Below are 26,424 nucleotides of genomic sequence, written 5' to 3' on the forward strand. Positions count from 1 at the left end.
CAAGCTGACATTGACAGCCGCGCTGCATTCTGGTCTTGGTAGTTCACGCGGCTTCTCCGCTTCATTCGTCCCCGCTGGCGCGCGGTCGTTCGGGACTACGTCCGGGTTCTCGACAGATGCGGCTCGCCTTGTCAGTGGTTGGTACCTTAGAAGAAACACGCCGGCACAAATTAGTTTGTTGTTCCTCAAGTGTTTTTGTCGTTCTTAACTGACTAAAGTTCACTCGAGCAAACATGCAAGCGGAATCGGGTATAGTTCCCGACTTCGATGTGGGAGAAGAGTTTCAAGAAGAACCCAAAACCTACTACGAACTGAAGAGTCAGCCGCTGAAAAACAGGTCAGTGCCGAGGGACAGTTATTTCCCATGCTGGAGTCGTTCTCGTGCTGGGGTGAGACTTATGGGTGAGGACTCTGGGGTTTTCGCCGCACAAGTCTGGAGCAGACAGTGTGCGGTCACACGTATAACTGGACCAGGATGAAGCTTAGCCGCTCCATTCTTAATGGTTATCTTGTTGGCATGTTGTTATGCAACACTTGGGTGTTGTCTTGTTAACATCCACTTCAAATATTAGCCTGAAGAGGAGGCTCGATTGATGCTTGCCAGGCTGATCAATCGATCGAATTCTTGGCTGTTGACACTTCATTCTTGGAGTGTGTTCTCTCCATATGTGAACATCTACATGACCTTATACTCGTGTGTTGTCCTGCTTTTAATGATGCTCCAAAACTAAGACATATCACTTCAATTTTTTAAAATAATCATATAATTACCACTTATAACCAACCTATCCATAAAGTTATTCATTTATGTTGATCATATTTTAGTAAAAGAAAATGATATGGAATTAAATAACCATGATAAGATTGTTCACCCTTAATAATGACACTGTAATTTAGTGTTATTCAAAAGTATTTTGTTACGTCAAGGCTTCTGTTCTTAAGAAGGATGGCCCCTTCTAATGGTTCCTGCATATAATGTGGCCCTTTAAGACATTTATTGCCCACCATTTAGTGAAGAATTTTACTCGCTAGTTTGACAATGGAAAGTTATTACATTGGTGTAAATAGGGTTGCAGGTTTGTAGTGTCAGAAAATCCTTCACCACAAGCTCCAGCTCCTTCTACACCATAACACACCACGATATGTGGCTCCAGGTGGTCATTCGGAGCCCTAACAAAATTTGATCGTCTGTTTCTTGTCCCAATACCAACAGGTCATGGAAATGTCATTGAAATTTAGTTGTTTGGCTTACAAAGTTATTATCTACTTGGCGGAGGTGATAATAAACCTGTTCAACTGCTACATAATAATTTACGTTTGTCATCCACGACAAATGTTAATGTCTATCACAGTTAACCCAACATTAATGAGCTTAAGCTATACATTTTTAATGTTGAAAACAAAACATACTGAATTATATAGTTGTTGTTTTTTTGTAGAGATACCAAGCGTTAGTTGAGTTTTTCCAATTTGTTTTTCTCGGCTCTCCAGTCGGTTTTCAAATGCTCTGTGACTGTGATAATTACATTACATCAACCTCGCGATGATGAGGATAACAAAAGGGATCTTTTGATGTTCGCCTTGAGGTATGGAACAATATTCAGTACCACAGACGTCAAACCAACAGAACATCTTTGTAATGACAAAACTCTTAACCTTTTCTGAATGATCCAGTTTCTCCCTTTTTATGTTTTGTAACATCAAGGCAAAATACGACTCCATGCAGGAAAAGATTTAACCATTAACCAAGTTCTACATTTTTAAACTAATTTCTCGATTAGTGGAATTTTATTATGCTATTACAGAGTCTGCACCAGGGAAGTCCCAGCAGTGTTGCATTCAGAGGCTCAGTTCTCTGGAGGTTTTGGTTCTGGAGAATCCTTACATTCTTGATTACCTCCGATTTCGCCCAGAGTTCTGACGCAATTCATCGCTTCCTCTTGACCACATGAGAATGACCAAGCATAATAACAGTCATACTGCGTGAATGACGAAATATTTTTAGGAAATAAAAAGGGTAGAATGCATTTTTTAAACTTCATAATTGACATGTCTGATGTGTTTTTATGGCTGCAGACTCTGTTCTTTGTGAGAAGCTGCGTCTTGTTGGATCAAGACTCTCAAAGACGACGTGCCAGACTTTGTGCTTTATATAGATGTGAGACTCGGAGTGGGACTAGTCTTCTATGCAGTGTAAATTTAGAGGGATGTGTCAAGAGGAAGTGAGTGTCGAGAGGAGAGGTTTTTATCAGATGCTGATTAAGTTGCCAAAATTAGGCAAAAAATATCACCTTGTTCACACTTGTGTCCATCATTTGAGGTCAACCAATCACCCAAGTTTTACTCTTTCGAATTGAAGGCAGTTTCACCAAGAATATGTATCCAGACTATTATTGCCAAACGAAAAAGGAAAACGAAAGTTGTAGTTCTGCATTTTGCTGTGATTTAAAGAACAGACAGTGAGAAGTGAGAATTTGACTTATTATATTAAGCAATGTTTTGTATTTTGATTTGGATCTCGGAAGGTTCAGAACGTGTCATCTTTTCCTTGTATCGCTGCTGCTCAAATCATCAGCCCTGGTAGGAAATGGCTAAAAGTGGAATGGTTTTCTTTGTAAAAAAAACAACTCAACACAGCAATAGGTAACTATGTTGACAAAATGTTTTATTATAGTTATATATCAACAATTTAAGAAACTTGCTAGAGATTCAAGGATACTGAAATGCTAGTGCAAGTGAACGCGAAGTGTGAGGTGAAAGCTGAGGAAGTCTTTTATTTTCTTTATTTAAATCTAGGAAGATTTATATTCACATGATCGTATGGTGTGTTTTATAAAGCCTGTAGAAGTAGCTCTTTGGTGGAGGTGTGCATAAGTGCTTGTGATGGTGAGAACCTTGGCGTACGACCAATAGTTGCACATTGCACCATCAGATGCTGACCCGGTGAAGTCCTGATGACACAAATATTGGGTTCTCTCCCTTATGGTCTGTTAAACAATTTGATGCATGTTAGGAAACCTGTGGGAATTGTCTGTCTTTTGTATGAGGTCACACTGGAAAGCTTGCCACTACATTATGGGGTACACCACACATGTAAAAATATAGATAAATTCGATTTTTAGTCCAGAAAGAACTTTGGTAGTTTGACCCAAAGCAGGATTCTGGGCCACAATTCACTATTTTACCCATCTGTCTAAAAGTAAACACATTTTGTTTGTAACATTTTTTAATTACTTTCCCTTGTAACCTTTAAAAATGTAATCTTTGGGCAGAAATTTAATCTAAACTAAAAATAGCTTGGAGCATTCAGTGAATCAATTAGCAGTTGTTTTTTAAATTTCAGCCGAGATAGTCTTCCTCGGGGGAATTCATTTGCTGCAGCAATCAAATGTGTCATTGTGTTGTCGAACAATGTTCCATCTCTATAAGACCTTCCTAACCTTGCTATCCTGGCTGGGATGTTTTCTAGAAAAGAGTTTTCCTGTAGTTTTTCGCCAGTGGAAATGACCCCAATATATCAACATAGATCTGAAAGTTATAAATCCTTACAGCAAAGCAAACAAAAGCAACCTTGTTAACTCACTATTTATGCGTCATTTGTGGTATATTCATTAATCATGAATTTAACGGTTATCTGCACTCTCAGTTCAAGCCAGAGTCCTTTTTTTTCCAATGGCAAAGCTGTTTGTTCTTTTTAAAACATGTCTTGTCCTTTACATCAGTTGCAGTACATTTTTAAACAGTTGTATACTTTGAGTTAATACAAATGTGTAGATTACTCATGTACAATCTTAGATCTTTTAAAACTGCAATCCAACAATTTACTGTAATCAAACAATTTTATCTGCAATTAAACAATTACAACTTCACGTAAAAATGGTCTTTATTAAAAAAAAATATTTCTTTCAGTCATTTGATATATTCTGAAAAAATATATGTGATTATTCCTCATTCATATGACTGGTTGCGTCTTTCAATAATTTGCTGTCAGAACTAGCAGTAATCTTATTAAAAACGGCAAAATCAAAAGTCAACATTGAGAAAGAAAGTAAAACTTTCTAATTAAACACTGTCACAGTCGCTGAAGAAAAGTGGAAAAAACACATTTGTGTCAATGTTTTATTATTTTTTTAATTTGAATATATGGCAAGTAATTAATGATTACACAGTGAACAACATTCTTTTTTTTAATATCTTCTTGGGGTTTTTTTCCTAAACTAGCTATAGCTTCTGAAAGCATGTTAAAAGAATATTTGACTTGGTCCTGCAGCCGTTTACATGCTTTAAATATCTCTCCTTCTCTATGGTGTTTGAGAAGGTGATCTCTTTCAAGCAACTCAAGATAAAATGAGTAGAGAAAAGCATGACTTTACTGCTAAATTAATCTTTTGTCATCGTCTGTCCTCCTATTGTCTGTCGGCTTTATTGGCATTTGGGCACAATGACTCTGCATTCTGTCAACCGTCATGTTTTTATTTGTTCATACATGTTAAGTTGTTCTCCTCTCATTGACAAATGAGCTTAATATAATGGCGTGTATTCAGTTTAAAGACAAAACGTCTATTTGATTCCAGTGGGAACAGGAACCAGTTGAGCTCCCACAGTGGGTTATGTGGAGGACTTTGTTAACATAAGGTATTAGAGCTCCAACTTACTGAGTGATAAAGCTGGAAAATAAACTGATATAGTAATTAACAAATATGCAGTGTTGTGGGACAGACGTCTTTTAATTGGTGTAGTTTGTTCTCGAGTAATAACTTCCTGCTACTGGGTGTCACCCTTAAACTTAAAAGGGTAAATATTGTCAAATCCCATCATCATGATAAGTAAGTGCCTTATCATGATGATGCTCCGTTTAAAGGTTATTACTTTATAAAGTTCTTCTTCGTCTGAAAGAGGCGACAGGAGCGAAGCCCCATTATGACATAATAATGGGCTTCACTACTCCACACTCCTGCTAAGTTTATAAAAGGAGTCCCTCGCAGGTGGAGGTTTTACAGGATTGATGACACGTGGTGACAAGCCTCTATCACACCAAAGTGGGTGTGGTTCTGGTAAACAAGATCTTAATCTTAATTGAAAGATAGTTTTGTAGAAACAGACACGTACCAATGAGTTCAATAAAGGTCCAAGATCAATTTAAGACACACTTAGATCAACACATTAGTTTCCCTTTAACTTAATGAAAACATAAGATAAAAGTGTGCTGGGAAAATACAGATTGATGATGATAAGTATGTGTAAGCATGTAGACAGCTTGTGTCATTCAGGTTTGACTTGGAAGCTACAGTGTATGGATAGCTAATGAAATCTTTGTTTGTATGTTTTTATGGAGAAGATGTCTCCCAGAAGGAATGTAACAACAATTGATCTTTTTCAATTAAACCAAAATGTCTATGGCTTGAAGATTATAGGACATGCAATGAGGTTTAAATATCGATGGATTTGGATGAGCCTGATAAATATTGTTAATCACTTGATGGAAACAGATGTTCAGAAAGAAAAATAACAATTATTAGGTATGGAGTGAAAATTCTGTCAATTTCTAAAACATTTTGTCTGATCCTCTGAGAATTATACAATTGTTCGTATATGATGTGATCCTTTTGAAGTGCATGATTGTAAGTAAACCACTGTAAAGTTCAAGATAGTATTAAAATAAACTATTATAACATTACGGTAAAGAAATACACTTTAAATCATTCTACCCTCTTTTTAACTGACTCTGAATTGTCCAAAACTCCAGTTGTCCAAAACTCCACCAAAAGGTGTGGCAGATTTGATAATCGAAACACCTGATCTTAGTAAAAAATATGCATTCAACCCTACATTATTTCCTCTGCTTGTTCCAGGTAATCCAGGGTAACGGGGGCAGCACAGGGGCACGGTGCAGTCTAGACAAGTAGGTTAACATCCTGCTTGAGGGGGTAACAAAATACCCAGGTGGACTGTTGTGTGGATATTAATAAATGTCATTTTATTCAGTTCATGCCTGTGAAACGATTGTGTCGCATGTATAATAAAACAATGAATAGGAGCCGTTTCTCGATCTTGACCCGCTGGTCCAAAGTGAAACAATATCTGTGTGCTTATAAACTCTGTGGAACAGTGTGTCTCCTGCAGCCTGCTCTGCTCGCTGGGCCGGTCCTATTCCTTGCACTCCTTGTAGCCATTGGAGGGTCCAGACCGGACTCAGGAGCCACCCCCCTCTGACATGCTTTCAAGCAGCACTGCCAGCATGACTTTTCACTGCTGTCCAAGGGCAGGTGGTGCACCTTCAGAAAGAAAACAAACATGCAGGCGCTTGGAGTGCAAGTGTGTAGACCCTGCTCTTTTGACCTTCTGTGAGTACAGCTGTGCCAAATCCTGGACTGAAATCCTTCTTGTATCTTATCAATGATAGAAATGATAACGGTTTTGGATTCTTTTTTTGGCGTTTGTTATTGTGAAGTTGTAAGTAAAAATAGATATGAAAATATGAGGCTAACTATATGGAACCTTCAAATTGATATGGTTGAGTTATCAATGTATGTGATGACGATGGTTGATTTTAGATTGCTGTACCATCATTGACCAATAGGTCGCGCTATTATTATGCTAAAAGAATGAGGTGGCGTGTTTGGACATGTTGAAGTATGCTGTTCAAGTCTCTAATAATCATTTTAATTACTTTTCTTACATTTTCTGTTAGTTATAAATATCTATAGCTTCTCCATAAGTAACTGCTATAAAACTTAATAAAATTCATAAAAGTGAGCTCGCCTAATACATGATGCAATGTTGACTACAATTCTGCCCTTATGTCTACAACTGCTCCTAAATACACAGCATTACCATTTTAATACTGTTTATTTAAGAGCATTATATTCTGCCTCAGATCTCACATTACATCATTCTGTACTTGGTGTAAACATGTTTACTGGTGTAAAAACACTTTTAATTCAAACTAGAGGTAAAACAAATATGAGATTAAAGTTTTAGATTAAATCATCATCATTTATTAAAATAAGACTTACCCGAATGTTTTGTGTTGCATAAATTGTGATGCTTTATAATATTTTTTATTAACTTCTTATGAATAAGAACGAAAAATGTAATTCGACCCTAAAAAAAATAGATAGAACTTTATTGATCCCTCAGGAGGTCTCTTTTGGGAAATTGTTTTTCCAAATGGCAATACGCAGCAATACAGATGATAATTATTAAAAATAAAAACAAGAACAGGAAAAAAGTTTCTATAAGAAGAAAGTAGAAGATGACACAATCTAAGTCTAAGAAAAGATAAGATTTTAATGGACAAATGACAAAACGTTTGAGGACAATTGCTAATGGAAACTTTGAAAATAATGTTTATTGCTGGCATATTTTTTTTTTAACCTTTTCTATATTTTGCTACTATCAAAGTATTCCACATTTTAAAATTGCGTTTGATTTATCTTTTAATCAACCTTTTTAATCCCTCTAAAAAGTGTCTGATCATAAAGTCAATTATTGCTGAGAACAGACTTTAACACATGACGTTCTAGTCATAGACTTTCTGATGTATTACATATTTGCTGAAACTTTTAGTTGCCTCAGCAGCGCTGAATACTGTTCTTTTGTCTAAATCAGACATGAACAAACTATGGCTCGTGGGCCAAGTATGCCTTTCTTATCCGGTCTGCCAAACCTATTAAATGTAATTACGTGCTGTGTGACAGACCAGCAACCGTAACCGCTTGCAACTCGCTAAGGGATTCACCGGCAGAAAATTAATGATGAATACGTGAATATGATCAAATAACATTAGTCTGTACTTCCATGAAATTGTCCCTTTTCCCCAGCAGATGGCGCACACTGGCATGTGGAGTGTGGTATTTTATACTGCATTCAGTTGCTGCTTACTTGATCCCTAATGACAAAAACACTAGGTCAATTTAGGGATAATAAATTGACACCTCTATTATTACATACTGTTCATTGGGGCCTTAAAGGGTCAAAGGGCAGTCTTCAGCCCCTGAGCCATACAACATCATGCTCTGGTCTAAAGCAACCAATAGCAATCCAGATGAGTAAGCAAGCAAGGAATCATCTGAACCAGGAAGTTGTTGTTCCGCTTACCTCTCTTTATCATGTTTTCTCAGATATCTCTGCAGTTTCCGTGAATCAAAGTTGTGCTTTGTCTTTTTTTCCAAGAATCTTTCATCATCTTGAGGTGGAGACTATTAAAACCTTTAGCCTCTAGTGATGTTGCATTTGAAGGTGACGGAAAATACATTTTTTTGGTGGGACCGTCAGTTGCCTGGAAGGGCCAAGAGACATTTAGGACAACAGCAGTCTATGAGACGCCCAATTCATAAGTTTCAGCGAGACAGTGAAAGGTTGTTCTCTTATCGGCACTTCTTGTACAGATAATGAAAGATAGTGGCTGGGCTGAGTTAACACTTCTACAGGGATATAAGGGGTGTTTGGGCACAGACGGCAACATTATTCGTTAGAATATAGAAGGCATTCTACCCTGAGAGAAAAAGGACAAAGCATGCGAAGCATCTTTTCTACATTTTTAACCTTTAAAGGTTCTACGCAGCATGTATCAGCTGGAAGGTTCAAGAGTCACAATGACTAACTACTTTTATTAGCTCGTTTTTGTGGGTTTTTTATTCAAGCTGTGACATTTTGGTCAAAAGATTTTTTTATACTTTAGTCGTTTGTCTAAAATACATTAACCAGGATTGGTCGATACCGTGACGTACCCGCTGATCAAAAAGGCTGTGTGGGTAGATCACATGACATTCAATAAATCATCCAACCCGTCACTAGATTAATATACTTTTTCTGAATCTAACCCTAAACTCACAACAACGGATGTCTTCTGCCCAGAGAGTAATAAGACTGCACAGTTCACTCAGTCACATTATCCTTGTCAAATATACATTTTTGTTCTGTTGACCTTTGACTTTGGCATTTTTTTCTGTTAATGTTAGTACATAAACAATTTTTTTAACACCAAACGGTCACTGCTTTCTTTATCATAAAGTCCGCCCATTGAGCACTAAAACGATTAAAGTCGGCTGTCAATTAAAACGGCTGATTTGGTGTTTGGAAGATAAAGAACTCTGAAAATATTTATGAATTAAAGGAATGAATATATAAATTATTTATTTTTAATAACTTGATCATTTTGACTTGACAATTTTATAGCATAATGAAAAAGTTTTAGTGGGCCTGATATAGAAAGAAAAGGCAGTTTTACAAAGACAACTTTTGTCAGTCTGTTTTATGTCAAAATAACTCAAATACAAGTCACCAGATTAAAACAAAAAGTCAGGAATAGTTAAATAAAGGATAAGAAAAGATTAATGGATCTACAAATCTTTGAATTCCTTACTTTTATCATGAGAGTTCCAATGCTACACCACTGTCTGTGTGTGTTGTGCGAGCATGTTCCAGAAAGATATTGCCTACAGGCTAATGGAGCTCAATGGACTATGAATGTGGGGTGTGTGTTGGTAAGAATCTGGCGATACACCCATACGATATATAGCGATACTGTTGTTACAATGATATATTTGTAGTATTGTCCCAGTAGTACTGCAATACTGTATTTAACTCTGGATGCAGGATTTACAGACTGCATGTCTCTTGACAAATTCGTAACTGCATCTTTGTAAATCACGCCTGCTATTAAAATGTGCGGTTTATTAATTAAGAGGAAGAAAAGAAAATGTGTTATTGTTTAATTTTAAACACACTTCATTGAAATGCAAAACATAAAATAACTACCGGTATAATAAAAATTAAATATATAATTTGCAAGACAAAAAAAAGAATACCAAAACAGTATTGTGAAAAGAATAATATTGTGATATTAATAAGTGTATTAATATATTCTTATAGCGCACTATAAATGCTTAAAAGGTTTGAAATTATTTTGATCGAATACAGGAACAATTAATTGTTTATATGAAAACTTGAGTGCACCGCCGTGACTCTGTGATCATGTTAAGCTCCAGGATAAAGGGAACATAATTTGGGCAAAACCTCACAATCAAAGAGGTTTGGCACCGATCCAGCTTCATTTATGGAGTAGACTGCATGAACGTGATTGTGCTGCTTAACTTTCACAGGATAAGTTCACAAAAGGTCTTTGTTGTATTTCTGGGCTGGATAATTGATTTACACTCTACTTCATTTTGGTTTATTTTTTGGAAATATTTCCCACTTTTCGTTCAGAATCCTTCTCAATTGACATTCAAATTCTAAGGGGTAAGAGTGTTGCATTAATGAACTTTGTTTCAGCCCCTTAAGCAGATTCTTTTTTTATCAGCGTCTATTTTAAGTCTGTTGTGCAAGAGCTTTGAGGATAGGTCGTCATTTTAAAAGATGAGCGAGGGGCTCCTTGGTTTGTTCCACATAAACAACTTGCTTTTTTAGGCATTTCTGATGGTAAATATCAATCGGGCGGCCACTTCTGCCATTCACCGGTGTGGTGCGGAACATGAGATTACGCTGTGATGGGAGGAGAAGGTGGTATGTTGGGGGTTCCACCGCCACTGAACGCGGTGCAGAGCGAGCCGGGGTTTGACTCGGCCGGCTAATTAGTGCGATTACTGCACAGCTGGATTGGCCAGACATTTTTTAGAGTTTATCAAAAGGATCACTCACTCGATGAAGGCCTCACTCCGACAACTTCTGCTTCAGCAGAGTCCCTCTATTTTAGGAATCGCAGGACTTCGTCTGGGGAGTCGCCGTCTAGATTGAAGAGAGTGGGAAATGTGAAACAACCTCGCGTACAAAAAAAAAAAAAGGGTTCCTCTTTCTATTGTGGGTCGAACAGTTCATGGTAAATGTTAGGCAAGTGAACCAGAATCTGATATGTGTTTGGTTTTTTAAACTTGCATTTAACATACTTAGTTAATGAATAGGTGCTAAACTCACCACTGAAATATATTTGATTAGTAAAGAGTTTCAAATTAATGATTACAATATAGAAACTTTAGACAGCTTTCAATCATAACACATGTTGTTTCACATTTTATAGAGTTAAATTAAATTAATTAGCAGTAAAGATTAGAAAATGAATAAAGTCACTGAAACTACTTATTACTGCCGGCTTTAAGTGGCATTGGAAAACAAAAAATTACATTAAATTATTGGACGAGAAAACAAGATCGCAATAGAAAATAAAGGTTTATTAGCCTATAGACAAAACATTTATTCATTAAACTGTTTGATTAAATTTTGTATGACATGGTTGTTTTCCTACTTTATTGCGACTTTTCCTCAAGTTGCATCCAATAATTGTTTTTGGCCAAATTTCTTTTCAATGCCAATTTAAGCCAGCATTTTTCTAAACCTATACATGTGGGGATAATACATTTTTCTTTTCTTTAGGTATTTCTGAGGCACAGTAATAATCATCAGATTATCAACTGATCAATTGTAGTTTGCAAAGATGTAAATAATTTAAATACTGCAATGGGACTTAAGTGCTATATTTTGTTAAAAAATTGATCTCCAGTTTGACTGATACACATTTAGAGTGAGGCAGCTCACCAAAGAATGATATCAAATCTATGCATTAATGGTTCACAAAAACAGTAAATACCATTGAATAATAATATAAAGTTGTTCTCATTTTGACCTCTCGATTCATCGTCTCTCCCTTTATCTTCCACTTTTCTGCTAATCTCGGTGGGCTCTCTTCTCTTTTGCTTGACCTCTCCCACCTCGTCTGACCTCTCCATCCCCTCCGTCTGATATCACTGTCCCCCCGTCTCACGGCTCCTTTCTTCTTTTTTTTTCTCTCCATCTGCGCAGCCCGGCAGACCAGCATGGCTCTTCCAAACCCCCGCTGAGCTCCTCGGCCTTGACATCGCGCATCCTACTGCGGCAGCAGCTGATGAAAGAGCAGCTACAGGAGCAAGAGCGGCGAGAGCAGCAGAGACAACAGGCCTCGCAGTACCCTCAAACCACGGCAGCACAGACCCCCGCCATCAATGTCACCGTTCCCACCAGCGCTCCACCTGCTGCCCAGGTGCCAATGGAGGTTCTGAAGGTAAGAGAACATCTGCTTGGGGATTTGGGGGACTGTGCTAGACATGACTTATAACAGCTGTTTAAAGTTTCCACCTCTGGACTTTGTGTGTGTCACTGCAGCAGGGTGAGTGTTGCAGGCAGTATTTATAGTCTCCATTGACTCGTGTGTGGGCAGTCAGGCAATCATGGTTTTACTACGACTCTCTTGGAAAAAAAAAGAAAAAAAACAGGAGTGAGTGAAGTGTGTTAAAATGCGTATATGGGGATTATCTTTCCTGAGAGAATTCCTCTTTAATGCATGCTGTGCTTCCAGCCGTTTGGATTTAGGCATCTTTAATCCTATTTGCTCAGCTACGTTCACATCTCTTCATAGCTTTGATTCGCTGGCAGTCCGAGGGACAGGAGACTAAGATTTTTCTGTCCGGCTAGAGAACGCTGTGTCTACAGGTGTGATTTTACTAGACAGTTTGGTAAGTTTTCACCTTTCATTTTGTTTATCGGAGGCGCTGGTTTCAGGAGTTGAGCTGTGCTCTAATGACTTTGTTGATTGTGTTGTTGGATTTCAACAACTACATCTGCTTTTACTTGTCGGTTGTGTTGGGTCCCTAATGCACTTTTACTTGTCTTACATGTTTGTGAAAGCATTCATGGACTTCAGTACACGCGCTTGACAAGTTGAAGGATGATTTCGAATGCGTTTTTTTTTTTATTCAGGAAGGGTGTGATCATTTTGTTTGAAAAGTTGTTTTCAGTTGTCTGGAGTAAATAAGAATTAGTATAACACTAGGTTTAATACTTTCCTTTAGCTCCAAACATTGTTGCATAACTATAATGTCTGCAATGTTTACATATTAAAGGATAACATTATTTTGCCAGACCAAAAAACATTGGACGCCTCATTTACCTTTGTTGTATTAACTTAAATACTCAGAGTTGAAAGATATTTGTCTGCACAACTCTTTATCTTATTTTATTTATGTACCAATAGAAGTAAAAACATGATTTTGCTAAAAATCACTGTCAAATGTAAAACAAAGTTCTGCTGTAGATAGACAAATAAAAAAAGACAAGTTATTTAAAGCCAAATAAATATCTGAATAACATAAGGATAAAAAAACAAACTAAGTATGATTATATCTGTTAATTAAACATGCAACTGTCATTGCAGATGAACACTTAAAACAAGTACAAATGTTGAACACTCTTGAACACACAACTAACAATTGTAAAAATAATAACGGACAGACAATCTGATTAAATAAAATGAACTAAATATTCACAATAGTGAAATAGAAAAGAATATATAAGGAGCATAAATGATAATGACATTTTCTCTCATTCTGAAAGAAATTGTGTCTGATCTGTTGAAAATGGTTTAATTACAATAAACAATTGTTTTATTTCAGTTTTCAAGATAAGATCAAAATCAATTATCGAACAAATATTTATTTCATAGTTAAGCCATTTGACACTTTATGGACACAGTCGTAACTTCAGGTTCTTGGGTTGCCTTCGAAATTCCTCAGGATATGTCCTGACCTAGAAACACGGCAGTTTTCTTTTAGAAGATCTGGGAAAGTTTTCTGGGCAGAGCCAAGGTTAGGCTTCTTTGCTCTGGCTGCTGCCCCCACAGCCATCCATCTAATGGCTAAGTAGCATTAGATGGATGGATTATTATTATTGTTATTGTTATTGTTAATAATTTGGTTGTACCTTATGTGATATCTACAGGGGCAACTCCACCCTAATGCAATATTAGTAATTTTAACAGATTCTAAAACTTACCTGATTACCTTATGAACATGTCTGCCACAAAAAATACTTTAGTTATTTATTTATATTTCTTGGATTGCAAGTAGCATGGCATTTCTTCCCTTTAAGTCATCTGATTTATCTGATGTTGGAGGCTCGCACTGTTTAAATAATCAATTGTGAATGGCAAATTTCCCATTAACGCTTGATTATATTACAATTGTGTCAATATTCTTTTCAACGTAAGAAAGCATTGCTATCATCCAACCTAGTTACCACTTGGTCTTGGCTCAAACTTTAAACTAGGTCGAACATTTATATTCAATGTTGGCACCATATAATAAACACCTTAAATTGTCCTCCCTCAACACGCTCTAGAAAAGCAAACCATGTTGAACTCAATCACGCCAAAATCTTTTACAACTCTTGGTCGCGGGCCAAACTAATTTTATATTTATCCAACTCTCTCTCATTGGAAGCGTCAAATTGCCCTCAAATTCCTTTCCATCAACCTCAGTTTTACTGTTGTCTGAAGTCTTTAAAAGCTTTAATCACCGGCATCATTATAGATCACAATATCAGATCAGAAACTTTTATTGCCAGTGTTGTAAACAGAAATGTTTTTGTGGCGACGGTACAAAATAAAAGTAAAAAAACAAAACACACAAAATAAGCAATAGAAAAACAAAACCAAGTACCAAGGCAACCATTCTGCGGCGCCAACATTTATCTACTTTTGACCAAACCATCCTGCGGGCCACTTAAAATAACTTTTTAGGCCGGCAATGGCCCCTGGGTCTTGGGTTTTAGAAATGGATTTGAAGATATCAACATTTATTTATAGTGGTCTAGTCTTTGATACACTTTAAATTATGCATCTAAATCTTTTGCAGATTGAATAAAATGTGTTTGTGGGTTAATGTTGGCTCCTGAGATGGAAAGGGAGCAGAGACAGGAGTTAACTTATGATGTCTGCACCTTATTCATACTTTTCTGTTACTCAACAGAATATTTACTGTAGCTCAATCCTTATCATAGAACAAGTGACCATAAGTTAACCCTTGTATTATCTCAGGGTCCAGGTGACCCAAAGGACCAACGGTGAACGACCTAAACCACTGCAAATGTATTTCTGGATGCCAGGGAGGTCGTTCACCCAGAAGCAACACAAGGGATAAAATAATTACATTTGTTTTTCGGGGCACTCGGGTCACCTTGACCCAGAGATAACACAAGGGTTGAGCTGTTAAATGATAAATGTGTCAGGACTAGAGCAGTCCAAATATTTCTGTTATTCTGTTATCTTCTTAAGTGATTAAATAAGGCTTACACCTGAGCCAAGTCCAGAAGCATTCAATTCTAAACACCAGTCTTGAAGAATGAGAACCACCACAGACATGTTGCAAAATTAATTAAAAAGTTTAAACTGAAGTACAGGGACTCTATTTTGGAGATCGGATGTTTATTGCTCTAGTCATCTCTGTTAAACTTAATCCATCCCAACACATTTTCGGATTTCATGGTTGCTTGCCCACACTTTGGATGTGTGTGGCATGGGCCAGCAGTGACAGGAAAATACACTATTTGTTTTCAAAGCTCCTCCGAGTGAATTTATCTTACGTCCCCCTTAATCTTCAGCAAGGTTTAGGATGCCCCCTCCCCGAACCCTCACTCGGCGCACAATACGTTAAGAGTTGTTTTTTCTAGTTTGGCAAGAGCTTACAGACATTCTTCATTGACTGAAGTCGTCAAAAGAAAAAGGGCCGTTCCAGCTTGCTGCTGTTGAGCTGGGTTAGCCTGCCCTTCTGTCTGTGGGTAGATTATCAACAGTCCACACACGGCTCAGGGGTACCAGGCAGAGCTGCGGGACCTCAAAAAGTGCAAACATTAATCTCAGATGAGTTTATCTAAAGACTGATTGGACCCTTAATTAACCAAGTGGCCTCTGACCTCCTGGGGAATAAGTAAGGGATCAGTTTAGGGATCAAGACAAAGGCGAGCACAGCCTTACCACACACCAAACGCTAATTCAGTGAAGAATGCTCGTAATTAGCCCCCACTGCTTTCATTCCACGACATATTTCAGAAAAAAACATCGCTTTGAAAGCACTGCAAGATAACTTCCTAGAAGGGTTAAATGATTTCTTGAGAAGAAAAAAAAAATCAAAGGAATTATGATTCTGGGACCATGAAAAGAACAAGGTACTCTCAAACTGGGTTGAAAATGCAGATTTCTTTCGGTTTATACGATCTTGCACATGACCAGAATGTACAAAAAAAACCGAAAAATCTGCTTTTTACCAGGTTACAGTCTTAAGTAAATGGTTTGAGATAATGCTTTTAAAGTTCTGCAGTAAAATTGAATTTGGACATAATTGTCCTTCATGAAAAGCTCCTGTCATGACGAACTTTGATGGATTCCGCTGTGATAATCTGTAATTTATGTTGTTGCTACAATCCATGCTAATTTGGACACAATGCTGAGAATCAAAGGCTTCCACGTTGTGGTTGATTTGCTATGGGTTAGCGTAGCAGCATGACAATACGTCAAACCGCAGCCTGCCAAGCTTGGCTCTGATGTAGTTGTTTAACATTAGCATTACAGTTGTTGTCTGCAAGTTCCGCAAAGCATGTTAGCCGCTTAACTGTGAGACAAAGTGGCCCATTCTTCTCGTCTCCATACTAATGGGGCATTCTTGTTAATGTATCCTGTAGGATCATCGTGGAATGCCTGAAGCATGCAGGAAGGGGGGAAAAGGAAAACACAGATCAGTATTTGTCAAACGGAGGCCCTCTTATCATGACAGCGGCGAGCTTTGTCTGCGTCCTCGCTAACGTTTTTGCTGCCGACGGCCTCAGGATCTGTTGATGTACCAAAAACATTTTGGTATACAATGACTGGACTTGTTTGTGTCAGTTTTCGAAACATAGCAGCAAATAGAATACACACTGAGACTTGACGCAATGTAAATTGAATCAAAGTTCAATAACCGTGTTTTTGTTTGTTTAAAACAGATCATACATGCTCTTGTTACATTAACAGTATAGATGTGTTGTGTGAAATCCGAATTACTTCTTCCCTGCCACACTAAACACTTAATAACAGAAGCTTTTTCCCCTGTTACCATTAGTTTACTTTAACAAAAGCTACAGTGTGTTGACAAGGCAGACGTGTTCCAGTCAGAGCTCTCAAGCCCAGAGGACTCCAGTGAACTTTGCGCTGCGTTTAATTACGCACTTGTAAACAATAAAACTCAAGAAGCTCTCAGAAAGTACCTAATATTATTTTCCCGAGTTTTTTAAATCTTATTAAATCCCCTTTTAGGGAACTTAGATATAATTTATTGCACCCATTTTCCGATTTGCTATATTGGACAGCAGGTGGCAGTAACTTCCTAGAACTTACTTACCCAACACACACAGTAGGAGGTAGGAAAAATAAATCCTTTATTCTTAAATGGTATTAAATAGCTCCACAAAATTTTAATCAAAGATAACCTAGAGGTATTTGTCCCATTATTGATAATGGTAATGGCAACCTTTTCTCCAAAAGAGTGAAAGCGCTAATGTTATGCTTAAAAACTGCCAACGTGTAACAGTTCCTTTAACCTAGAGGTCAGCCAAAACATTCCGGATTATCTGACTTGTCCGAACATAATGAGCATCTGGTCCATTTTTCCATTCTTGTCTCAAAGAGAGACACAGAAAACGATCAATCAACTTACTGTATAACTCTAATTCTAATTATCATGCTAAAGTGCATTTTTGATGAAAGTAAATATATTATATTTAAATTCAAGATAACACAAACGTCAAAATAAAAAAAGAAAACAATACATACGGCATCTTTAATTCAAACAAAGGTGTGAATGATTTGATGGTTAAAGGTTTGGTAAAAAATGAAATCTGATACTTGCAGTCGACACCATCAGCCAGGAGCAGGCTTGTCAGTGTCCCAAGAAGCAGACATGTACATTTTTCCTAAGAAAGAGTGGCAAGTTAAAGCAGTGAATATTAAATTGTCAATTGTTTGTACATGTTTTTGCTCTAGAAACTTATGTAAGCTTGGCATGTAATTTACCTAGAAATGTGGTTAAAATGTGTACAATGTGTAAGTAAGTAAGTCATTATTTGTATAGCGCCTTTCTCAGACCAGGGTCACAAAGCACTTTAACAATCAAAAACAATATTTATTTTTGTAGGAATCAATCTTTGGTATATCATTAAAAAAAGTGTTCAATATAAATGTGAAATATGTTGTAGAAAGTGTCCTCCAATCGCACAATTAAAGTTATTTCTACTAATCAAAATGTTTTAAAGACGTTAACGTTTGCAACATGTGACGTCACCACAAAGGTCAGGACCAACATAATGGGCTGGAAAATGCCGGTGCGACTGGAGCAGGGTGATGCAGGGTGTGTGTCGGTTAAATACAAAAAGGATATGACAAGCGTAAAACTGTTTATTATATGTTCAATATAATAACAAAATACCTGAACCCACCCTGAACTCTGTTACAACTTTATTTACAGCGTACTCGTAACGTCACGCCAAAAACATAACAAAAGTAACATCCACTCTCCCATTCTGTTCTTCCGCATGCTCTCTGGTCGCTATGGTAATGTGTAAACATACCTTCAAAAATAGAATGATACAGGTAAAATACCGATGCACCATGAAACAAGTATAAAGTCCATGGCATGTTTTTCTCACCATAACACGACTTACGTATCACTTGACCCAGATGCGAGAAGAGAATCCGGTAACTTTTCAAAAATAAATGAATGCAATTAAATTTCAGCCATCATTCTTTATGAGAAGAAGTAACAACACAACGGGCAGAATGGCAGCAAAGATGGAAAAAGAAAGGATACACCAGGCTCCAGGAGCTTTTAAAGCTGATGTTTTAGACTCATTTTGGCTTGATTTTCTGGAACTCCTGTTGTGTTATCAGTTTTATCTTGCCCTTTAAAGTATATACTTTATTGAATATTGTTTTGATTGTTTAAGCGCTTTGTGACCCTGGTCTGGAAAAGCGCTATACAAATAAAAATGACTTACTTACTTACTTACTTTAAACTAAAGTCTATAGTTAAAAATTAAATACTGACAGATACTGGAATTTGCTCCAGGTTGTTTGTGACTGTTAATGCATTCATTCATTGTGCATTACTAATATAAGTTTACTTTTTTTACTTTTTACTGATATTTTGATAAATACTTTCCTACAAGCCCGTTCACATTTAAATTAAAGTATATACTCAATTCTTTGTTTTCAAGGCCAGCAAAAGCGTTGTTTCTTTAACAGAAACAATATAATGTCTTCTAAAGCAATGTATTTTTTTTTTTTTTTAGAATCCCTTATTAGTCCCGCGAGGGGAAATTTAACCATTCACACATACTGATGTGAGTAGGCTGCACACTTGCGCCAAGTTCACCATCAGGAGCAATCAGGGTGAAGTGTCTTGCTCAGGGACACAACGACACAAGCTTGTCTGGAGCTGGGATTGAACCTGCAACCTTTTGGACTGCAGGCAACCACTCTACCATCTGAGCTATGTCGCCTCTATTGTATTGTATTGTCACACATGTATCGTGATATTTATGTTATCGCCGGATTCTTGCCAATACACAGTCCTACTAATTATTATTAAAGAATAGATGACGGTCGTTGGGTGAGTCCCAGACATGTACAGATCATTTCTTATTTCGCTTTCATGTAGTAGCGAACTTGCAAATTGTCCATTTTGTTGCTGCTGAATAGGATATCCTCGTGTTGTTATGACAACAACATTAAAATCTCCTGAATCCCCATATAAAGGGGAAGAACAATACCGTGTTAGTACTATGTCGTGCCCACAGCTATGTAATTCTTACTAATGTGCCACCATTATTGAGAGAGCCCTAGGTGCTCCCCAGGGAGGCTCTGGGTTACATGGTAATGTCCCTCACATGGGCAGAACAATGATTTTGGAGTAGATCATGTGAAGGAAGCTCAAAGAGATTTTGTTCTTGGTGGGTAAAAAGGTAGATGTGAGGGGATAAAAAGACAGAGAAGGTGGGCGGTACATTCTCTTACGTCAATCATGACTTATTGAGCCAAAAACTGCATCACACTCATTTTTTCTTCTCGTTTACTTGATATTTCGGAACTTCCCCTGCAACTTCTCTGCTGACTCAGGGTTTTCCAAATAGTGCCACTGGAGATTGACTCTAATGATCGTGATAATTATTTTATTTCCTCTATATCAGGCACTTCCAAAATATGGCCCGAGGGCAGTTTGCTGCCTTTCAGCAGAGTTCATTCACCTTGTGGTCCCTTTAACAAAGAATTTAAATACCCATTTGTATGTAAAAACAAATGTCTAACAAGATTTTATGATATATATATATATACAATCATTTTCAATTTTCATATTTTTCTTTGTTTGATATTTTGAACTCGAACTTTATTTTCACATTCTTTTAAAACGACTTTCTTTTAATCATTTTAAACGTATTGTAATTTTCCTATGTAACTGTCAGTGTTGTTTTACAAATGATATTGGATTTAAGGGTTGTAATTATAATAGTAATTTCCATATTGTAATCTGCCCTTTTTTTGGGGCAAAAAGTTTTTATTAAATTTTTTAATATTGATGTATATTTGTTCTTAGGCTAAGAATATAATTAGTTTCACCAGTAGCGTGCGTAGCATTGTACATGCAACGTCATGAGATGTTTAATATAGCGACTGTGTCTGAATGCAGTCAGTGTTTATGCTCTGCCTGGAGTGACCCTTTACATTAACCCCTGGGCTTCTCTTAGGCAGGAACATTGTGTCAATATAAAGGTTTATACCTTCAAATGTATGTCACAAAGTACGATGGGTTACGATTCTTTTTTTTTGGGAAGGATTGAAAAAAATAACAGAGGGTCAAAAGTTGGCCTGGGGCACGTATTTTTTTTAAATTTTTTAAAGAAGGTGGTCGTGCTAAACAAAGGCTGCTAGTGTAAGCAGTGCATCCTGACATCAAGTGATACGCCATAAAGTAATAAATTCAGATTTCACATAAAACAACACAGATTTGAAAGAGCTCATTGTATTCGCCTCAGATTGGCTAACATGCATAACTAATGAGGTTTCAGCTCCTTTTAAAAAGAGGAGGCCGATGAGTGTCTGCTCACACAAGCAGGCTGCAGGAGAAGGAGGCAGACCGCTCCCCAGAAACTCCACATACACTTTATTTATTTATTTATTTATATTTGGATCCTTAAAAATACTGCAACAATGCTTGAGATGCTGGGATATTTCCCTCATGAGGTAACGACTCTTGACCGAACATCAGAAGTTTTTAAGTTTTTAAAGAATAATAAGAAAATCAGTGACCTATATATTGTGAACATGTGCTTGTCTGGTCAATCGATGCTTCGGTAAGTCGATTCCAAATTGACCTGTTCTCTGGCAATCCTTCAGGTCCAGACTCACCTGGAGAACCCGACCAAGTACCACATCCAGAGGTCGCAACAGCAGCAGGTGAAGCGCTACCTGGGGAAGCTTGGCTCTCAGGTGTTGAGCTTGCCCTGCCCCAGCCAGGCCTCTGACCACGGGGGCATGCCGCCAGGGCCGGGCAACAGCGCCCCCAACAGCCCTATGGCCTTACTGACCCTCAACTCTAACTGTGAGAAAGAGGTGACTGACTTTTGGAACCAAATTTGTCTCGGAAATGCTCGACTACAAGCTTTTTGCTCATGATGTGACTCTCTCGTAGATGGACGATGTCATTGACGACATCATCAGTCTGGAGTCCAGTTACAGTGATGACATCCTCGGCCTAATGGACCCGGGACTTCAGATGGCGAACACGGTATGTGTCGACGCTTTATTCATTAATGTTGTCTGTTGCTGGTTTGCTTCCCACTTTAGGCAAACTGTGGCTTTTCTGTGTGGAGTTTGTATGTTCTTTGCATGTTTGCGTGGATCTACTCCAGTTTCCTCCCACAGTCCAGAAACATACAGAGGTGTGAGTGTGTGATTGAATGGTTGTGAGTGTTGTGTTTCTAGTCAGGGGTAGACAGTAAAACAATGAGTGACCTAACTCTAATTATTCAACCCACAGATGACTGCTAACCTGATGGACATGTATGGAAACCAGGGTATGTCCCAGCAGGGGGTCCCCATCAGCAACTCCTGCCCAGCCAACCTCCCCAACATCAAAAGGGAATACTCAGGTGAGCTGACGAAATCCCTCCTCTTACAATTTCAACCTTTTAATATGCATTCTGTAATCTAATTGAATCTTTTTAAACATTCTTCATTCTCTTTCTCAGTGTCACAGTCCCCAGCCATCATGCATATGCTGGATAAATCTGGATCCTGCGGAAAATTCGACAACTATCAACGACCCGAAGGATTCCCAGTCGGTACGATGTCTCTCTGGAGCTTCTTTTTTATTATTCTATGAAATTAATTTCTCTGACAAGACTTTATTATTCTGGCCCGAAGCAGAAGTGAGAGCCATGGCGAAGGAGAGACAAAAGAAAGACAACCACAACCTGAGTGAGTGCAGCTCGAAAATAGTGCGACCAGACGAGTACAAAGATTTCTCATCTAACTCTTTCCTGTTTGTCCCGCAGTCGAGAGACGACGACGATTCAACATCAACGACCGCATCAAAGAACTGGGAACTCTTATTCCAAAATCAAACGACCCGTAAGTGAGACATTACCTCCTCCAAGGAGATTTGTTTGAGATTTCAGGGCTGTGATATAATAGAAGTGATGGGTTTTGGTTGTTTTCTATTGTTCTGGTGAAGTACTTGACTGAATGTGGCAAAGCCGATGTCCCCGGGAGGACGGTGGTTAAACTCTTTAGGTCCTAGTTTATGTCCCATTAAGGAAACGTGCGGATACAATATTTTAATCATGAAAGTATTGATTGATTCGATGCTGTGTTTTGATTAGGTCAACAGAGCCCCTGGCAGAGGTATGCATCGTTTTAGTGCATTTCCTAATTTCATCTTTTTTTTGGACTTCAAAGCGAAGTTTAATTCTTTCTCTCTACAAACAAGCGACTATGAATAATCCAAAATGAGCAAATGCAAGAAGAAGGACAAAAGTTCTCTCATTCAAACGGTGATGGTAAAATATGGCCATCACCCTGAGCAGTCTAAAAATAAAGTTGAAACTGGTAGACAGCAAATTTACTTGAATCATCTTCTATTGGTCACGGCGCGTCTGTGGAAGTGATTTACGAGTTCAATCGTCCGTCTCGACCTAACATCCAAAACAAAGACCCGCACTGTTGTCCTACAAGCTTTTCATTGCAGAGCGACGACTCACTATCAAAGATCAGCCAGCGGGGCAGCGTGAAGTCTCTTTCATTGATTCAGGCTAAACAAGCACAACGCGGCGTCCTGCTAGCAAGACGTCTTTGAGACGTTTTGTGTGATTGTTTAGAGTCGAGTTGAACCGGGAGGTTCCTTTGTTGGCCTCCCCCCCACATGTGGTTGTTTTGCTTGACCCTTGCTGTGTCCCTGCCTCTTACACCTGCAAATGACCCCCAACAATCCACTTCTGTTCGTCAGCCTGTGAGTTGGATCATCTGAGCTCCACATGCCATTTGACTCTGAAGATCAATTGTGCTCGCTGGACACTGTGACCTCTTGATTTCTTCAGGCGTCATTTTTTTACGACTTGCTTTTAAACCCCCGCCTTGTGACTTCTCCTTGCATCTATCCAACAATGGTTTTTTTTTAACAAGGTTTCTATCCTGTCACTCTCAGGGACATGCGCTGGAACAAGGGCACCATCCTGAAAGCATCCGTGGATTATATCAGGAAGCTGCAGCGGGAGCAGCAAAGAGCCAAAGAGCTGGAGAGTCGTCAGAAGAAGCTGGAACACGCTAATCGACACCTGATGCTGAGGATACAGGTGAGCTTTCAAGCTGCAGTTGCTCTATGAAAGGAGGCCAATCACAAACTAGAAAACAAATTTATAAGATACAAATAAGGTCATTTAATCATTAAATGAATAACATCAAGCACAGATGTTAAATTAACTGAAGTGGCCCGCTGAATGGTTTAAGACAAGATAAGGGACAAAGATTATGGATGTCAACAATATAAGTTAAACTGGAACTTATTTGGCAAATAAGACACAGAGATAATAAGGATCAATTGAACCTTAAGGAATAATAATACAATATTAAAATAAGTGCTGTTTTCTTAGGCCCGCGACTTTGACTGCTAAAAGATTTCGGACCCTTGTCTGATTGAATTTAAGACCCCTGACATAGACAAGTTTATATATATATATATATATATATATTAAAAAAAAGCCTGCTACTATATGACAATTTTTTTTAACCATTTTTAAAAGAAACAAGGTCTACTGACATGAACAAAACAATCATTTTTCTTTTAATGTGGAAAGACTTTTATATTTTTCGGTAAAAATGTAAAATCTTTAAATCATATTTTATAACCGTCTCGATGATCACAAGAGCTATCAGGATAAGTTTTCCAGCAGTGGTGGACTGATGACATTATGTGGTGGCTATATTCGATTAGCAGCACATGACATGCATCACGCCATCCGTCGGGCTCACGTGTGCATCTCTGTCGTCGCTCACAGGAGTTGGAGATGCAGGCTCGCGCTCACGGCCTGGTCATCACGTCTTCGGCGCTCTGCGCCGCCGAGCTGGCCGCCAGGAACATCAAGCAGGAGCCGGCGCTGGAGGACTGCCACCCGGAACTCTACGCACTCCACCAACACCACTGCACTTCAGACGCACCGGGCAGCTCCCTGGAGCTCGCCGACCACCAGAACTACTCAGACGGCCACTACATCATCCACGACAAGCCCGGCAAACTCAACGACATCCTCATGGAGGACAACCTGTCACCGGTCAGAGGGGGGGACCCCCTGTTGTCGTCCGTCTCTCCAAACACCTCAAAGGACAGCAGTCGCAAAAGCAGCATCAGCATGGATGAGAACGACCAGTGCTGTTAGCACTCCCTACTGGACTCTTTGTTCTCCTGCAAGTGTCCCAGTTCTTCTGCTGCTTGTGTTTACCTGGAACATCGTCATGTTTTTAATGTATATATTTATCAACCTTTAATCTCAAGGTCAGATTTTAAAAGTCCAATCGCTATAGTCAATCACCATTAATGTAAAAAGAAGAAGAAAGTAGATATTTTTACTCGTAAAACAGTCGTTCGATAGTGAAAAGCCTGGTTTCCGTTGCTACGACTGATTCCAAAGACTGACTCGTCAATTGTTAGCAATAACTATTTATAACTTTCGTGCCGATACCTTTGAAATATTGACGCGATGTTGTACAGCTGTGCACGCGGTTGTTGATTTATTTCCATTGACTTAATCATTTCTAGATTATTTATGTATGTTTATGAACTTATCCTTGACTATTAATTTATTAATATAAAAGAGCCCAAGAAATAAAACTTTAAGAGCGTTATTAATCAGCACACGTCTATGATCTCTTACCTCGTTTCTCTTCAAGTATATCACACAATCTCTGTGGGGCTATGGTCTGACCCCATTTCCATGTGTCTCCGAAACGTTAAGAAAAAGACCACATGACCCAAGACGCCAAAACTCGTCACTATTCTCTGACTGCATTCCTTCACATGGAGAACAGATTATGAAATATAGTTTAGCTCAAATCATAATTCCACCATGAGAATCTAATTTAATGTGGCATAAAGTCAGGAATATTTATTCAAAAAATGTTCAAGAATTAGTTTAAAGAGAGACTTGTTATCGTACTTTGTTTGATTCCGCTTATGAAGGAGTATAAAGAGACTTGGTTTTATATGTCAGAACTTTTAAAGTGTATCACTGTTGAAAAAAATGTTTACTGTATACTAGAGGATATCTGTGGATCTTAACTCTCAGTGTTTGAGTTCAAAACAATCCAAGCGAGAGCGCGTCGGTGTCGATTGTTAACGTTATTGATTCTAAATGATCCTTTTGTAGTAAAACCGCAACGACGCAAGTGTGTAATCCAGTGACGCACAGGCTTTGTAATGTCTATGCAACATTTTGTGCCTGCAGAAAATCATCTTTACCGCCTGATAGTGTATTTAATGATGTCAGTGCCTTACTGTCCTGTGTGTCGCCTGCTGCTGTACAAAATGTGCTAATTCTGCGTCATTAGAACTTATTTTGGTAAGATATTTAAACAATCGGACATCCCTATTAACACTGCTTTATTTATGAATTGCATCTCCCTTCGTTTTATTTATTCAGTATTTTTCTATCATGAATTAAAACAGTGCTATCTACTGAGTTGCCTGAATGTAATTCACAAAAAGCCAAATCTTAAATGCCAAGCAATTGTATATTTTAGGGGAAATATAAGCTCTCAACTGATGTGCCTTTTTGTGTGCTATCTTTTCACTCTTTTTTTAAATTTTTTGAAGCGATGTTAATGGCAGTGAATCTGATGATGGAATGGAAGTCATGATTGATTGTGAATAATCAACAGAACAAATAAGATCAAACCTCCATTTTGTGCCCCAAATAGTAACCATTGGTCACTGAGCAAAAAAGCGTATTTAATAAGCATCTTAAAAATGTACTTAAATATGAGTAGATATAGTTGAGTAGTTTTTAATCATGACTGAAGTTCCCTTGGTTCTCACTGTCACA

General features: G+C 38.1%; 1 protein-coding gene across 2 annotated transcripts; it reads left to right on the forward strand.

Annotated features, from left to right (window-relative positions):
• The first annotated feature begins 108 nt into the window (after positions 1-108).
• Positions 109-26,424, forward strand: LOC148059873 (microphthalmia-associated transcription factor-like). 2 transcript variants are annotated; one of them, XM_087780924.1, is made up of 10 exons: positions 109-337; positions 11,800-12,037; positions 21,227-21,442; positions 21,522-21,623; positions 21,870-21,981; positions 22,081-22,173; positions 22,259-22,309; positions 22,387-22,462; positions 23,535-23,682; positions 24,385-26,424. In XM_087780924.1, exons 1-10 carry the CDS (start codon positions 234-236, stop codon positions 24,760-24,762), a joined length of 1,518 nt encoding a protein of 505 aa, XP_087637050.1. In that variant the 5' UTR covers positions 109-233; the 3' UTR covers positions 24,763-26,424. The 2 variants fall into 2 exon arrangements, with proteins under 2 accessions (XP_087637050.1, XP_087637051.1); XM_087780925.1 differs by having other exon boundaries at positions 21,522-21,617.

This window comes from Callionymus lyra, chromosome 19, assembly GCF_982586985.1.
Source record: "Callionymus lyra chromosome 19, fCalLyr1.hap1.1, whole genome shotgun sequence".
NCBI classification, from domain to species: Eukaryota; Metazoa; Chordata; class Actinopteri; order Syngnathiformes; family Callionymidae; genus Callionymus; species Callionymus lyra.